The 18554-nt window shown below is 38.3% G+C and overlaps 1 protein-coding gene across 2 annotated transcripts in view; it reads right to left on the reverse strand.

The window, feature by feature from the left end:
• Positions 1–910: 910 nt before the first annotated feature.
• Positions 911–18554, reverse strand: part of HLCS (holocarboxylase synthetase) — a 123288-nt gene continuing 105644 nt past the window's right edge. For both annotated transcript variants that reach the window (XM_054386265.1, XM_054386257.1), the window contains 5 exons: positions 10129–10196; positions 8819–8979; positions 5653–5767; positions 1625–1838; positions 911–1118 (listed from right to left, as the gene is read on the reverse strand). In XM_054386265.1, coding sequence (XP_054242240.1) covers positions 947–1118; positions 1625–1838; positions 5653–5767; positions 8819–8979; positions 10129–10196 — 730 coding nt within the window. In that variant the 3' untranslated portion in view covers positions 911–946. The remainder of the gene's footprint in view (positions 1119–1624; positions 1839–5652; positions 5768–8818; positions 8980–10128; positions 10197–18554) is intronic.

An 18554-nucleotide genomic window follows, 5' to 3' on the forward strand; every position in this document is an offset into this window, starting at 1 on the left:
AGTTGTTCACAACAGGGGTTTTAACACTTTCTCTTATTTATTCACTTACCTTCATTGCTATTACAAAAGAATTACTATTAAATTCTAAATTAATTAGGACTTCCCTCTCCTGAAACAGGATTCTACAATAACCCAGATAAGAAGATTGTAGTTTGGTGACACACTACTCCAGTGGACCATGTTTGAAGGGGCTGAAGCTTCTTGGCAGACTAAGATTCGAAGGATATACAAGATTATTTACTCAGATCCAACTGACAGAGCAGAGTACAAATAATTTGGTCAACCAAACAGAGTTCTTAAATACTGGCAGAAAACTCTCCAGAGAGTTAAGACAGCCATGGAAGAGTACAAGACTGGAGATCACAGTGCAGGATGTACAGGCCTGCATGAAGAAGAACCAAATCAGTAAGGCTCTACATTTAAACCTGAGCTGTAACACAGTGGTAATCCCAGTAAATTCAGAAACATAAAATGAGCTCTTCCAGTTGTTTCCACTGCAGACAACACATCAACCAGAGTTTAGTTTAAACAAACATCAGTAAAAATATATCTATTTGACTGCACTGTGCTAAAGTAAAGTAAAAACACAGAGACACGAAAAGGATAATATTTACTCACTTCAGTTTATCAAATACAGTGCGTAAATGAAAAGAAAGTTCTGTCCATTGCAAAGTATTCCTTTGCATTCAGGCTCCTCTTTAAAGAACAGATGCTTACAAAGAATGGCAACATAGATATGCTTTAAAGTTACTAAAAGAATAAAGGCCTTCAGCAATGAGATAATTACCTTTTCTTAACTGTTGAAGTTAACCATGTCAGAGCAAAGATGTGAGAAAATCAGGATTTAAAAAAAAAAAAAATCAAGCTGCCCTTCCCACCTTTAAGCAAATTCAGCTGCTTAGTGCCAATACTAAAGAGCCTCCCTTTGCACTGTGAGCTTTACGGACTATTCATGCTTTGGGACGATGAGGTTTCTCAGCATGTCAAAAGAGTTGCCATCTGGGTGCACAGACTGTAGACCCTTGCCTTCTTCGTGGACTTGAAGGAACCCATAATCATCTATGCCGACTATCCACGCAATCGGGCCCTCCTCGCTGTGCAGACGGACTTGCTTACCACTGCGAACAAAGAGAACCAGATGGTTAAGAATTCATTGCTGGACATTCCACAAACAATTAAACACAGCTTAGAAGACAAGTGTCTAGCTGAGTATTTTTGTTTCCCACTTCACTGTTTCTTCACAGAGAATAGCACTCAGCAGCATTTTCTACCTGCTTTAATTTCTTTCTACGGAATTAGCAGAGTTGGAGTTAATCCAAACAGTCTGTATTTTATGAAAGGCATGAGCAGAGCGGCTTCATCACTAAACAAATCATTCCCAATTCCCTTTGTTTTGAGATGATACATGTAAAATACCTTGAAGCATTCTTTAACTTGTGCTAGTCCATTGATTTTACCATGCGCTACTTTTATTCTCCCTTAAAAAACTACATCCTACTTGGAAGTATATTTTACTTCAGTCACTAGTATTAAAGGCAATAAGATCTAGTAGCAAAAGACAAAACACCCATGAGCTCTTTTCAACTTTTTTAAAAAAAAAGGTCAAGAAAAACATAAAACTTACCTGTGTACCCAGTACTTGTAGTAACAGGGAAGAACTCCATTGGGCCCTTTCTCCTGAAAAATATCTATAAGCCTCTCTACCACAGTTACAGTTCTTGCAATAAGACAGTCAGCAGTTAAAGGCTTCAGCTGTGTCCCCTCTTCTTTATTAAATTTTGTGATGAGATCATTGATGCATATGGTAGGGTTGCTGTTACTCACATTAAATCCAAAGCCTGAAGAAAACAAACCGGAAGAAGGGGACAAGATCTGTAAATACGAACATTTTTTTGCCACCAGAAAGTCAGTACTCAATTCAACTACCCTGTAAGATTATCTTTAAGGATGTTTGTTTCCAGTAACTGTTTTTCTGAATTTTCTTACACCTTTACATTTTTCCTTACAAATCTAAGTCCAGATTTTATTTGCTCATTCCCCTTAAAACACCCCCTCAGAACTGCAGAAGTGAATGCAATGCAGTCTTTCAACAGCACTCCTTCCTGTCAATGGGCCTTTAGGAAGATGGCAAATGATAACTTGCACATTGGTTACAGTAACATAAAAGTCAGAAATTCTTTTACTCCCTGGAAGCTGACAAATCATTAGCTAATTGAGAGTCAATCATTGATCACACCCTCAGATGGAGACTTGTCTTTCAGTGTAAAATTTGATTAAGAGATCCTTCTGTTAACTACAGTTAGCTGACTGCATTTTCTGAAAATGAAGCCTTTTGACTCAGTTGATAAGCCTTGTTTGGCTTGCTCTGAAAAGCCCAGAAGATTTAACTTTGCCATACAAGACTCCAGTTTGCTTAATCTATTTTACCACAGCATATCCTTTAGAAGCCTCAAGTCTCTCACTGAGATTTCCCCAGCTAGAATAGCACTGGCAGAACACTTTTTTAATTTATATGTGGCTCTTGGGGCCTCTTTTGCAGTCTGCTGAAACAGGCTTCGAGGGATGTGAAGAAATATATTGTATTACCTGGTTGTTTTTTTTTTTCCTAGTAATTTTTTTTCCTGTCCTCAGACATTTGGGATAAAACCTCTGTTTGTCAATCAGATTCAGACATGATAAACCTTCATCTGCAAGAAGGTCCAGATACACTGTTTTGGAAATTTGCTATTAATGGAGACTATTCACATAAAGAAGAAATTCTTATTAACTATGGGGAGAAGGATCTCTTCAGTGAAGAGGAGTTTTCAACTTTTAACTAGCCAGAGAACATGTGCAGAGAAAGCCACGGTGATAGCAATCCCCCATACGTTGATCCTATGGAAATGAGGTGAAATGTATTATTGGAAAGAGACAAAGGAAAATGCACTGGAAAAATAAAATATGTCATGCCAGCTAGACCTAACTCAGCTGTTTACATTCAAATACAAGTGAAGAGTGACCAGGGCTATTAAACTTGGTTGGTAGTGTCAGGGTGCACAATGGGGCCTTGGAGTTCACCTGCAGGCTCAGAGCACTCAGGGTTGTATATAGGGAGACCACTGCTTGGCAAAGAAAAATTTAAACAGTTACCAGATAGACTGAAATGGTGAGGTCAGCTGAGGCAGAAGCCTCTGGGGATAAATGGGGTGGTAAAAATGTAGCCAGCTAATTTGAAAAACCTAGGGCACCCTTGCATTGCCACTGTGAGACCAGTGGAAAACACACATTTGAGGGCTGATCCTGCAGCATGCTGATGTGGCTGATACATCTTCCAGTCATAGAGCTTGCCCTGCCTTCAGCATCTCTGCACTGTTTGGACATGCCTTAGCTGCACACAGAGGCAGACAGAGCTTTTGCAGGTCCAGCACGTTGGCTGTCCTGCGCATTCCACTCGTGTTTGGCTACCGACGTCTGCTCTGAGTCTGGCCCTCACATTAACGAAGTACATTCTTCTGCAGAACTCTTCTTCCAAAAGCCCTGCAACAATTAAGTTCTTAAAAGAAAAAAAAAATTAAAAAACACTTTTGAAAGTACAAACATGAACTGTGTCATCTGTGAGGCCTTGAGCACATGGTACAGGTAAAAATGCAGGTCTGGCCTTTGCCTTATTCTTGTGAGGTATTTCTCAAGAGTACAGAAGTCACGTAGATGACCTTTGATTTTAATCATCACTTTCATGTATTTATGAGTGTCACATAAACAACTGAGGTATAGGTAAGGAATCTGCATGACTGTTGAAAGAGGTTGATTCTAATGATTTAGATTTCCTGCTGGGGAAGTTTTATCTCATTGCTACTACTAATACCAAAATGTTAGAAGTTATCACAGCCACTACTCTCAGCAGCATACATCTCTGAAAATGATGGAAAAAAAATCCTTGGACTAGTACATGGCAAGTAAGTCTCAGAAGATACAAGATGAAAGAAAGTTGATGAGAAAGTGCACACCTCAGACCCATCACCACTATGATGACTCCTATGGGACATCAGAGAGAATGCATATAGAAAGTTTCCATTTGAATTTGAATGTTTTGGAGTTTAGAGTAAGAAATACTAGGTCCAACCCAAATATGTAATGTGCAAAGAGATTTTGGTAAGGTGACCTATTTTTTGGAGTAATTTTTGCTTTTCTTTTGTTAACCAGAATAGGTCCTGGAAAAATTTAAGGAAGCAGTAAACGACACAGAGAGACTTCTAAGTGTCTCGGCGCAGCTTTCGTTCTGTACATGTAGATTATTTACAAAATGGGGATAGCACAACAGAACAGAAAATTTAATGGCTGTGCATATTTCACAGAACGAAGGGATGACTACTTCAACTCTTTTGCTTGTTCTAGCCTGAAAATTTACAGCACTTTGACAGAAATCATATCATGCCCATATTCCCTTTACAAGATGCCTCACCTATCTACTGTGCTACATTCAAATATAAACCAAATATTATCATCGTCTTCTTTAAACTTTTAGACCTGCTAAGGATCTTTCATTTAATTTTTTAGACACAGCAGAGAGAATTATTTTTGGAATCAGAAGCTAGAGCTCTGCTGGCAGGTTTCTAAGCATGTCTGACAGATTTGTGCTGCTGCTGGTTAGGGAAAAAATTTTCCTTAACAAATAGCAGGAAGATTATCAGACTTGAAATGCTAAAAACATCTCAATACTTATTTGTGCACCTAAATGTCTTCCCCTGTTACAGTATTGGGACTTCCTGGAAAATATTTGTAACAGTCTTTTTGAGATTGGTTGTGCTACCTTTTTGGAACCAGCTACCCAGGCAGAATTTTTCACCATTTGAACTATTAAACATTGAAATAAACTCCCAAAGGAGGTGATGGATTCCCCTACATTAGATAGTTTCAAGGTCAGCTTGACAGGGTGCTGGGTCATCTCATTTAAACTGTATTCTTACCCTTAAAGGTTAGACTGAAGGGTCCTTGAGGTCCCTTCCAACCTGGTATTCTGTGAATCTATGAATGTTTGTCTTCACAATGAACAGACTGTCACGCTTTGCCCTGTCACCCAGCCTTCCCAACTGGTTCACAGATTTTATGTTCAGAGAGAACTACAGAAAGCGATTAATTCATCAAATCATTACTGCTGCTTCACTAGCAGTATTCTAGCTTCTAGAAAAGGTATCATCAGAAACAACTTAGGAATAGATTTTAAAAGGATGAAAGGGGAAACTAAGACAGCTCCCTTTCTCCTGATTTAAAAGGCACATTCTTAATTTAACTCTTTGTCATATTGCAAAGGAAAAAGGAAAATAAAACTGAAAGAAGGATAAAATTTTCAGAATATTCTACTAGTTTTACAATGGATCAAGGAGCACATTTTCCTTCTCTCCTGTAATGATCTTTCTTTGAACTCCATTACATCAGCCCAGATGCTTGCATTTACATTTTCTTTGTCAAGCATATGGGATTATTAAGAAGAACGAAAACATTTACTTTTTTGTGATTCCTTTTGATTTAATATTGCAGTTTATTTCCTTATGCCTGCTGTCATTATTTGTTCATGTCCTTATCGTTTGAACCCATAAAGACAGTAACAACAAATTTCTTTGGGAAAAAAAAAAACCCACAGTTATAAAGAAAACCTTGAAAATAGACATTTACCAATAAGTATATGAAATGTTGTTTCAAGAAGTGTAGAATTTACCAGAACTCCACCAAGCTTCATAAGATCACTGTAGTAAATATCATTTGGCCATTTTACTCGCAGATCAATATCCTAAAGAAAGAAGAACATATATTTAGAAAGACTTTACTCTTTGATGTTGATCATATAAGAAAACATCTTATTCATCATTCCATAGTTCTGTATCTTTTGCACCTCTGTGCCACACCAAATATGGTACCACTAGCTGCTTATCGTAGTGAGAACTTATTTAAGTAACGTGGTTAGGTGGTTTACTACAGAAGTTTGCAGCTGCCAGAGAAATGTGTCTATTTATTTCTGCCAGAGAATTGTGTCTATTAAAAAAGATTAAAAAAAAAAAAAAAGAGGAAAAACATTATGGCAGATAATAAAAGAACAACCAAAAGGAAGCCAAAGACACTAGGGATTTTCAGTCTCAAAACTGTGAGGTTTCACAGAAATAATTTCCTTCATTCACAAGGTGCCTGTTAAAGATTTAAAAGTTCTAATCAAGCTAGATGCAGCTGTGGCAGCCCATATGACTCACTGCTGATACACAATCAGGATAAGCCAACAACAACATCAACACCGTATTTGAAGATCCTTGCAGAAACCAGCCAAGACAACAATGACATCTTGAATTTCAGAAAGGAAATTTAGCAGACAGGAGGAATTCCAGTTCACAACTATGTCAATACTTTAGTAACGTCCTAAGTATATTCATGCTTTCGGCAGCTACGCTCAAGCGACACCATGGAGCTGGAAACACAAACTGTGCTGTGTGACAGCGTTCCAGTGCAATAGAGAAGTTTTTGTTGAAAGTACAGAACTGAACTGAACTTTGCACCAGCTACTTAAACACAAAAAGAAAGCAAATGTGCTTCCTGCAGTTTGAAAAACTGCACATGACTGTATCCCCAGAGGCAAATTATGGGAGGTGCTCCAGGACTACAAGAGTCGCATTCCCTCCTATTGTAGATTATGAAATCCCTTTACAGGATGTGTGAAAACTGCACCTGGGTGCATGTCTACTTTCCTGACAGATTTAAAGGCCAGAGAGGAGTCCATTACACATACACTGACAGGAAATACTACCTGATTTTGCTATCAAAGCATTATAAGAGAGAGTATCACCAATTCATATTCGTTATGCAAAACAACTGGACTCTTCACACTGGGAAAAGATTCATAGAAGACTCCTGAGACATGCAAAGTATGACACAGTTAAACAGTACTATCAGTGTTAAGAGACCTTCTGAAGAGCTATTCAGTAGATCATACTTAATGAAAACATACACCAGACATTATTTCTGCAATTAAGTGACACACAAGCATGAAGAACAACCAAGTCAAGTGGGCGTTCACAAGACACAAACTACACAGCAGCAGAGACTTTGCCACAAAATGAAGTTACGAGGTGCTGCACAACTATTCACTTGTCAGAGAAATTATGGGTATCACAAAATATGCTAGAAACAGAGCACATTCTTATCTTCACTTACTGGAGAGAGATGCCTGCTGTTCTCAGAATGGAAAAGCAAAGAATTCTCTTGATATAAAGCCACTTGCACTTGCAGCACTAACATCTGACAGTAAAGCCTCCAACTGAGCAGTCAGATTTTCTCCGTGAGGACCCAGAACAAAGACCTCAGTTGGTGTCTGTTTAGCATAGACAGCATTCATGGCGATCCTAAAAGTTATGACTGGCTGATAAACTGAGATGAAGGTATTTCAGATTTTTTAATGAAAATCCTGACTTGGTGTTTGGGTATAAGGAATGACATTAAAAGTGTGTTAGAGTGTCCTTACAATTCTGACACAAACCCACAGAAAAATGGAAATTTCGAGGAGAAAATGAAACTTCATCTGCAGATTAGCTCACTGTTTTCAGCTACTGCACGGATGTTTACCTGGCATACAAGCACTGTGTTACTTAAGCCTAAAAGGGAAATTTAAGCATTAACTCTGAATTTCTTTGCTTTAATGTATTTGAGACCAGAGTCTTAATATGGGTTTCACCCATTGCCTAGGGTGAATGTAAACCATAAGAGATTCAGCAAGCTATGCATTGTACATGTGCTATGTGTAGTAAATACACTATAGATAAATAGTTTGTAAACATTAAATATTTAATACTTCAATTGCATTTCTCCTTTTGAATGCCACAGTATACCAGGGCAGTTGTGCAGAAGCAAAACCACCTCCATTCATAAGTTAACTCCTTCCCCCGTCAGACTCATATTTTACAAAGCTAATGCTTGACCCTTCTATTGTAAATGGTTAAATTAGTCACTCTCACCAAATATTTGCTATTGCAAATTTTAGCCTGAAGCATTTTGGTTTTATAGTCAAGTTATGAAGCACTGAAGTTAGAAGGTTTTAATGGAAAGGCTGACAGACCCTAAACTACAGCAAAGCTACTGGGTGCCACTATAATAAAGTTCATGTGTAAATGTGTATAAGTCATTGATTTTCAGTAATATAGGAAACATATGCTTTAGTTAACTACTTCTGTAAAATACCGAAGTTTTATAGTTAGCAAATATTAGGAAATGGTAACATTAAAAAGAAGATATATGAGGTGAGGAAGAAGACTGGTTCTTCATTTTAATACTGATGACAGGACACTTGATTCCCTCTTGAGAGCAATACTCCTAAGTTCTTGCTTTAGAAATCAGTTTTCAACTTTAAACAAGGGTTGGAAAAATCCTTTAAAAGGGATAAAGTGACCACTGAAACAGCACCCACAGAAAAAGCAGAAAAGGATTTGTCAGTTTTATTCATTTTTCCCTCCTCCCTTTCCCCCCAACTCCTTCAAAATCAAAACAAATTAACTCAATTGTTAGACAAACAAAATTGACATTTTCTTTACTGCTGAAGACTTGAGTCTTAAGTTTCATGAGATTTGAGTGCAATGAGTGTAGTACAGTTGATCAACTCAGTAAAAAGACAGTATTCATCTTATATACACTACATTTCTTAAAACATAAATAATCAAGCATATATGAAGGCTAAGATTGCCACTATATTAGTGCTGAAGAACTGCATTATGCATTTGGTCATTCAACACACAGAAGAACACAGCTAAATCTGAATTTAATGAAAATGGAAAGAGGAATTTTGAGATAAATTAGAATGACATACCTCATATCCTGGTATTGATCTAACTGCCTCTACCACTGCCAAGGACACCAGGTGTTGAACAAAAGGAATTCTCTGGCCCAGGTTGGAATGTAGAGGAATGGTGATATGTAAAGTGGATAGTGCACAGCCCACAGGACTGAGCCAAACATTTCCACCACGACCTCAGGAAGGAGAGAAAAGACGTTAACTTCAACTCAAGAAACAGGTATTTTTAAAAAGACCACTTTGTTAATGTAGGCAGCTACAAAAGAGAAAGATTCAGTAGTATCCATCCAAGAATCAACTCTAAGTCCTGTAATGCTGTTTCCAAACTAACTTTGAAAGAAAAACAGTTAAAGAGAAAAGCTTTTTCTTTAAAAAACAGCGGGTTGATTCAAGTGCATACTGCTACTCAGTCTCCTCCAGTCTTCTACATGACTTGCTACCAGGGTTTTCCTGGTATACACATTGGAATAGCCTGCCCAGGGAGATGGCAGAGTCACAATCCCTGGAGGTGTTCAAAAAACATGTGGACATGGCACTTAGGGACACAGCTTAATGGCCATGGTGGTGTCAGGTCGATAGTTGGACTTGATGATCTTAGAGGTCTTTCCCAGCCAAAACAATTGCATGATTCTATGATTTTTTTTTTTAATTTGCTTTCTTTAAATGAAGACTTGTTTCTGAAGATGCTCTTTATGAATCTAGAAATCCACCCGCACTGGGAATCACCTCGATACAAGCCAGATCTGTACTGAAAGCCAGATAACCGTTTTCATGTAGATTTGTACTCAGAAGAGCTTATTAGGCTTCTAATAAAATGAATGCAGCTTTAAATCAGTGCTAGCACCTTGCTGGTAAAGAGACAGGACTTGCTTATATTTAAGTGCAAAAGGGCATAAAAGCCCACATCACAGTTCAAGTTCAGGCAGTTCCTGCAAGATCAGGGAACCATTATCTCAGAGAAAGTCAAGACCCGGTCTTATTCCAGTTAATTAAAAAAAAAGAGTTCTGATTTGGAAGTCTGTATTACACTAAATGTAGTGATGGCTGTTTCCATGACCGGGGAGAAGTTTTGGCAGAAACTAGAAGACCACTAAATCATTTCTGCAAAAGCCACCAAACATCCTGAAAATGTTTACTTTGGTCTCTGCTAACTTGGGCTTTGAGTTTGAATTTAGAGTTCAAGTGGGAAGAGAAGAGGACACAATTATTCTATAGATTATAGTATCAAAAAGACTCATAATGTATCCTTAAGGCAGCCAGATCACATTAAAATGCCTTATTTCACATGTTTAATACATATTTATCAGCATTAGAAGGAAACTTACCTTTCCCTTGTGTTTGTCGAACAGCAATCGCTATTAAACCCATCTCCTCAGGCAATTCAAACATTAACCTGCCAATTAGGAAAAGAAAACACCCCATGCTTATCAGCTGGAACACTAAGCTACATTCATGAAAATCTAGGCTTAAATATCAGGTCATATTTTATATTAACAATGCACTACCAGTTATCCGTTTTCAGTTAACATTTATTCTTGACCTGAAAGCATTAAAATATTAATAAAAAAATAAAAAACAACCCTGAAAAAATGATAATGTAAAACATTACTATATCTATTACAGTGGAAAAAAAGTTATAACCATAGCTGAGTTAAGGTGCCTTCTGATAACATACATTCTTTATTTCTTCATGTTTTCTTGGAGTGCTTATTTTTTGTATATCACTATCTTCAGTAAGTGACAACTAGCAATTCGAGACATTTGTTTCTACTTAAAGTAAATTTTTTGTTCATACTACAGAATATAAGAGCAGCAGTTTCTGATTATTTAGAAAACCAATATGGTGGCAATAAAGCAGTTTAAAAGATACACTATCCCCTGAGAACTAATTATGATTTAACTACAGTAAATAAATCTACACCTTCTGAGAACTCTAGAGAACACTGGCTTATTTTAGGCTTGTGTTCTGCTTTTAAAATAGTTTCACTTAAAAGAATACTAACTTTCCTCTGGGGATAAGTAGAAAATGCACTTTAACACCACCAAATGAGTCAATGCTAGACTTTAAAAAAAAAAAAAAAAAAGAAGAAGAAGGAAAAAAACCCTACTGTGAGAACTTCATTCAAACCACTTTAAAACAGATCTGAACTGTACTACAATCTTACTCCATTTCACATGTTCAGGAAGTTATTTAACAGATAAAACAGATATTCAGGATGCTGCCAGCAAGGGAAACCCAGAAAGTGATGTATAGCCTACAAGCCTACTTCTAATATGAGCACAAATATCATGTTGTTCATTCATATAAAAGCAATCTTGTCTTGGAGGTAAATGCAGTCCAAACCAGCAGAGTACCGCTCAAAATTATTTCTGCTGAACTTCAGATATGTATGAAAGGTGTTTCAAGTTCTGCACTCAAGCAAGTATCCATAGACAGCAAGCACCAGCTGCAAGCAGAAGTGTCTCCCTGCCACACACAGACATACATCTTTAGGTAGGTGACAAGCTAAGGAACTGTTATCCATCCTGCTCTGCAGGTTGAAAAGCAGGGTTTCAGTAACCCTTGGGGCTGTGTCAGCAGCAAAACACAAGTAGGCTCCTCAAGGTTTCAGAGTATATTTCAGATGGCTGATTTGCTTTCACAACCACCAATTTGTGACGCTATTGAAGGGCCCAAAGCAAAGTCTGGACCACAAATGCCTTTGCTCATTAGAAATATCCAAACTCAAACTGACAGAAGCTCTGACGGGCTCCACAACGTTATCCCACATTACTTCTGAATCAGCGAGACATTGTCAAAGAGCAACAGCTAGAAGATCTCTTCAGCAGCCCTTTTCATTTTACATGAAATACAGCTCAATAGCTCTTTCCTTTGGATCCTACACATGAGGCCAAGGCTCACCCATCTACCACCAACCTTTAATGTGAAAACTACATCTCTTATGCTGGGACCTAAGGGAAAATTCTCCCTTAGGAGGCTCATGAGGCTTCAGCCTTGCCTTCTGGGAACAGCGTGATTTGAGTTACAACACCAAGTTCATGGTTTTGCAACATGAAAAATTAATTTAAATTTGGAAGTACAGTTATGAAGAGATTACAGGCTTTGTTTATATACATTGATTTCTGTTACTTCTCCATTCACGCATTTGTTTTTAAATAGGGAAAGAAAAAAAAAAAAGTCATGTGCTGCCACGATGGGAGGAAAATAATCAGAGCAGGGAAAAAAGTTCATTATGAATCCAAAACACAGGCTTCTAGATCAAAGAGAGATGATTAACTGAATGTATGAATGTAGCTATTAGAGGCTTGGCAGCAGGTAACAACATATTAAATGCAGAGATCAAGTTTGTACTTTTAAGAAAATCCTTAATGGACACAACATGGGGAAGTTGTTAATACCCGACTGATACAGCAAGAGACAGATAGATTTATTTTTACTACTTCCTGAGATAGTGCTGGATTAACCATGAAGCCATTGATAATAAAAAACTCCACAAAACCACCCCCCAAAAGTTCAGAGCTCTGTAAACTGTGTGTGCTTGTTAGTTTTTTCTCCAGGAGAAACAGTTTGGATTTTCCTTACCAGAAAGAGTAACTGTACGTGCACTTTTTTAGTTACTGACTTCCCTTCTTTTCTTTCAACTTAATCAGTTGCAGATTTAACTATTTCATCTTTCTGCAGAGTGACTTAATCACTGTGCTCACCACATTTTCCTTCCAAATTTTTTTCCTTCAAGAAATTCTCTGTTCTTTTCTGTGCCCTTTAACTAGCATGCTCTACATATTAAGTCAAAAGACCACACTGAGATAGAAGAATAGAGAAACAGAAAACATCTGAAGACAAATTTACTCATCAAGAAGGAAATCAGATAGCACCTATATGACTGCAGAGGATGATACCAGAAGTTTAAGTAATTTTTTCTTTTCTGCTTTGAACATTTTTGTGGTATTTTCCAAAATGTGAGCAAGGCACTTTTGGTATTCAAGAATATTAAACCAGCTGAAATCTTAAGAGAGATATTCTAGCACAACAGTGCACACTGTAAATGCTGTCAAGAGTAATAAACAATACTTAATTGTTTTATCGAAATTTCAAGTCTAAGGACTCTCTCTTCATGGCTAGCCACTGCAATGCTTTTTCTTCCTACATGAATGTAAAATGGGAATTGAAACCACAAAAACTACTTTTGAATGTTAGCAGCCTGACAACTATAAATTTCATTGACGTTGTGGGTTTAAAGTTGAAATTCTCATTAATGCATCCTGCTGTGTTACACTATTGCAGAGGTATTGCAATAGGCAGCATTACATTCCAGACGTTAAAAGTACCTGGGCACAAAAAGGTTGAGTTATGGAGAGATTTCTCCTGTCGCTTCAAGTTCCTTGTCTGAAAATCTCATTCTCAAGTAGTTTGTTTACAGAGTATTCTAAAAGCAACTAAAAACAATTTCAATTCTTAGTCAAGTGGAAAGCAGCATTGCCTTTTTACCAGTTTCTTAGATTGTTTTGGATAAAAAGGCACCCTCTATGCTTGCTTTACTGTTTTATAGCCATTAGTTCTGTCCATTATGTTCAATTTGAAAATAAGCATGTGCCTACAAATATTTTTCCTAAACTCTCCTCCACTTCCCTCCATCTTGTTTCTATAGCCTGCAACTCCATGATGTTGTATGTGATTCCAAGCTCTGCGTGCTTGAATGGCCTTCCAGAGGCTGTGCTGGCCAATCAGAATAGGAAAAGCTCTGGATCTGTGCTGTATCTCCCAGTATCTGCTAAAAGGCAAACAAAGTGGGATGCAGGCAATTCAGCTAACTCATGAAGGATGCTAGGAACAAGCTCTTAAAACAAGTATCAGATGATCAACTGCAGTGATTAACTTGATCTGCTACAAACAAGGGAGAACCAATTAAGCAGGTGGTTATCTATGGCACCACAGCTTTTGGCCATAGCAACCATGAACCAATGCTGTTCAGGATTCTGAGGAATAAGCAAAGTAAGTGACAGAGTACAAACCTTGGATTTCACAAGAGCAGAATTGAGTCCATGGACTTGATAAATGGGGTCTTAGGAGAGGCAGTTCTGAAGGGCAAGGGAGATCAACAGACATGGCCCCACAAGCAATATAATGGTCCATCACAAGAGTGAGCAAAATAAGGAGACGAACGAGTCTGGTTTGGCTAAAAAGGGAATTCATGACTGTAAAAAGAACGCACAAAAGAGATGGGAGCAAGGAGAAATGCTCTGAAGGAGAAATGCACAAACCCTATTCAGACGAGCAAGGATAGGAAAGCTGAAGCTCAGCTACAGTAGACCTTGACAAGAAACATAGCAACAAGAACTTCTACTGCTACATGATAAGAAAAAACAAGGAAAATGTGGGGTAACTAAGCATTGGAATAGGATGCCTAGAGAGGCTGTGGAGTATTTTTGTCCTTGGACTTTCCCAAGATCCGATTGGAAAGAGCCCTGGGCAAGCTGGTCTGAATTCATTGTTGACCCTGCCTGAAAGAAGGAGGTTGGACTAGAGACCTTCAGGGATCCCTTCAAATCTGAGTGATTCTCTGACTCCAGGAAATGTACAGAAACTTGGTATCTCTGGTGTTCCTAGCTGTCCTTTCAGTTGACATCAGTCAGAAACTATCCAATAGCTACAAAACTAGTAATTTAGCCCAAAAGCTGTTCACTGTAATCTCCATGTCAAGTAGGATCCTAGATTAATGTTTGTACTCTCTTACTAGCCTGAATATTTAATTTTATCCATCTTCCACTTTCCATACAGTATATTTTATACCACCAGGTGTAACATGCAGGCTCCCAAAAGATTGACACCCACAGCTGATAAAGGTGGAAGAACACCTAGACTGTTAATCCTGCTGAGGCTTACTCAACTGACAGAAATCTTACCACTCTGCACTGCTTTAAGTTTGCCTACATCCAGCAATCAAAATATGTGCCAGAATACACTACAACATCAATGTACTCTTCTGTTCTACTACAAAATTCATAGCTTCTTTCACTTTATAGTAGGTTTCTCTACAGCAATGTCAGTAGAGAAAGACCTTCTACTGTCCAGTTCTCTTTGAACTCCTTAGATACATCAGTGAGAGTTAAGGGATTACAGCCTCCCAGGCTTGTGGAAAACAAAAAAGTACTGGAATGTTGGATTGCAATTTCCTTGTACCTTACTGCAATAAAGACTACAGAAAAGAAAATTGTCCTATACTAGTCACAGGAATAATGTGTTGGTACTATGAATGGCATAGGTTAGGAACTTAAGTATACTTTGGCTAGTTGGCTAGTCTTGTGAGAGCAGTGCACTAGTAACAACATAGTTTAAATGGAACTGCAGGAAGACTGCAAGGAGGGCAAAGTCATGTGAGTTATTTTTTGCCTGGATCAATGGTCCTATCTGGCTCACCATAAATGAACACTGCTGCTGGCAAAAGGGAAGCAACAGGAAAAGAGGCCAGTGGACAGAAGGGAAGATTAAACCATCTCTTTCTTACCACTCATATCCTTAAGCCTGATTTAAATTACTGTATCATGACCTTGGATTACTGCATGCTTTGCTTGTAGAATTGCCTTGAGAATCAGGCCTGCTGAACGAGCAGAGTAAAACTCTACCATTAAATGCTCATTTTTGTTCCTGCTCACTGCATTTTTCAGCTGGTAGATTTCTTGTCTTCCTATTTTTATATCAGATATTTTATAATTAGTCCTTTGTATATGTTTATAGGCTTTTCCTCTTAAAAAAAAAAAGGAAAAGAGAATTTTAAAACACAGTACCATACAGCCAAAGGTGTCAGGAAACATACCCAAATAAGAAAGGGCTCCAAAAAAATGGTTTGCCAACAAAATGCCAGTAAAATTTGAAACCTGGGTTCAGACACACTGGTAATGTTCCAAAACTGAAAACTTAAAGAACCTCTTTATTCAGTAAATCAGCTTCTCTGTGAATATCATTAAGACCACAAAGTTACAGTAAAGGAGGGAGTTTCCAAGGGAGATGTGAGGAGAGTTTAGGACTTGAAGTTGCTTTAACTTTTATTTTGGAAAGCAAAAACCTCTCCTGTTTTGAACATGTTTTTTCTTCCTATAATAAGTAATCTTTTCAATTCATTACCTTTCTTTATCTGAAAAAAAGCTACCTGAAGCATACTGAAAAATTGACATAGGACAAATAGATCTCATTAAAGAAATAACTGCAGTGCCAAGATCTAAGAATCAGAACAGTTAGTGGAATGCAGTGAAACATATTTATCATAACATGTTAGGAATCTTCAGAGTGGAATAAAAATTTATAAACATATTGATCAAACACAGATCTAAGCACTCTTGTCCAAAGTAAAGCACGGTACGGATGTTATAAAAAATGTAAACCACACAGATCAATGCAGCCTGTAGTGATGTCACTTTTCACAGTAATTTCATCACACTTCATTAGAATCAGGAGCTCCAGACATGGCTCCATGTGAATCTCATGAGGTTCAACAAGGCCAAGTGCAATGTCTTGCACCTGGGTTGGGGCAATCCCCAGTATCAATATAGGATGGAAGATGGAAGGATTGAGAGCAGCCCTACAGAGAAGGACTTGGGGTTACCAGGTGATGAAAAGCTGGACATGACTTGGCCTTTAGCAACAGGACAAGGTGTAGTGGTTTTAAACAAAAAGAGGGTAGATTCAGACTAGATGTAATGAAGACATTCTTTACAAGGATGGTAGTGAAACACTGGAACAGATTGGCCAGAGAGGTGGTAGATGCCCCATCCCTGGAAATATTCCAGGTCAGACTGAATGGGGCTCTGAGCAGTCTGATCTAGCTGAAGATGTCCCTGCTCATTGCAAGGGGTTTGGGCTAAATGATCTTTAAATGTCCCTTCCTGCCTGAATTGTTCTCTGACCTATAAGAGTGGAAAAGCAAGGTCTCCCTCTCAGACAGTGATGAAAAAGTAATCCCCATACAGTATGACAGGAAACAACAGCATTTCAGTAAGATTGCAAAGAGATTTTAGATCAATATTTGACTCACTAACTTACAGTGTGAGACACTGCAAGCATTAGGATCTCAAAAGTAATGCACTGTGATTCCAAATTCATTCAATATTACTGAAAATCACCTCCCAGTTAAAAAGCAAACTGAGAACTTTTTGCATACGCAGCGATTTTAACTTCATATTCTGGCCAATTTCTAGTCTGGGTAATTACATTTCCTTATGAAAATTTCTCTGCAATTTACTAAGACAGTACTTCATTTCCTGTCTTAAATCATACAAGTTGCTAAACAGTTGCCATGTTTCACCAGAGAAGTGATGAATTTATTCCCAAGTAGCTACTCAAACAGGGTTAAACATAAAAGACACTGGAGATACCATGTGCATGAAAAAGAATTCTATGCGAGCAGAAACTAGCTGTCCTCCTTGGATCCTTCACAGAAGTTTCCATTGCAAACTGGGAAAACCTAAACCATTTCAATAAAAAGCTACCCATTCCTTGCTATGTAACTGTAGAAGACTTAAAAAATTAGCAATAAACTTATTTTTCCTTAGATTTATAGTTTTTCCTTTACCCTTTTACTCTTGAAAGTTTCATCAAAAGCAATCAGACTTAAAATCACAGAGGTAATTGATAGTTAAAAGAATACACTAAAAGCTTTTAAATTTTCTTCTGTGATTTGCTTTTGTTTCTTTTCTCTAATGCCTGCAACATACACATATTATGCTTCAAATTTAGGTCCTGGTGGGTTTGTGATAACGACAACGTGGTTCTAGCTATAAACCTGAGGATGTAGCAAATTTCTACTCTTCCTAATCCAATGTCAACTGAAAAATAATTTTTATTTTTTCTCCTCCTTCTAAAAACACACTCAGCAGCTTCCCCACACTAAAACACAGAGGTAGCATATTTTTTCAATTGTTTGACATGTCTCGTGGCCTATAGATTAGATTTTACCTTTGGGGAACTCATCAGTTAGTTCAAAGTTCTTTCTGAAAAACATTCCTAGCATGGAAAAACCAATTAGCTAAAATGCCACGCTAATTTCTTCATTAGCACTGTTGTCCTTGGCCAAAAGCACCTGAGCCTCAATTTTAAATTTCCATATGACTCTCTCAACATGTAATTTAAGAACTTCTCCTAAGTTCTTGTGGTAGTTTGAGGCTGTGGGTGTCTTTAAGAAACCACAAAGTTACAGACCTCCAGAAGCTAGAAAGGTCCAGGAGGTGGACCAGAAAAGTGTAAAAGTGGGCTAGGAACTGGCTGGAGGGCCGTACCCAGAGAGTGGTGGTGAATGGTGCCACATCCAGCTGGAGGCCAGTCACTAGTGATGTCCCCCAGGGATCAGTTCTGGGCCCCATCCTGTTCAATATCTTTTTTTGATGATCTGGATGAGGGGATTGAGTCAGTCATGAGTAAATTTGCAGATGACACCAAGTTGGGAGCAGGTGTTGATCTGTTAGAAGGTAGAAGGGCTCTGCAGAGGGACCTTGACAGGCTGGACAGATGGGCAGAGTCCAACAGGATGGCATTCAACAAATCCAAGTGCCAGGTGCTTCACTTTGTCCACAACAACCCCATGCAGAGCTACAGGCTGGGGTCAGAGTGGCTGGAGAGCAGCCAGGTGGAAAGGGACCTGGGGGTACTGGTTGGCAGCCACCTGAACATGAGCCAGCAGTGTGCCCAGGTGGCCAAGAGAGCCAATGGCATCCTGGCCTGCATCAAGAATAGTGTGGCTAGCAGGAGCAGGGAAGTCAT

Source organism: Indicator indicator, chromosome 1 (genome assembly GCF_027791375.1).
Source record: "Indicator indicator isolate 239-I01 chromosome 1, UM_Iind_1.1, whole genome shotgun sequence".
In the NCBI taxonomy this organism is placed as follows: domain Eukaryota; kingdom Metazoa; phylum Chordata; class Aves; order Piciformes; family Indicatoridae; genus Indicator; species Indicator indicator.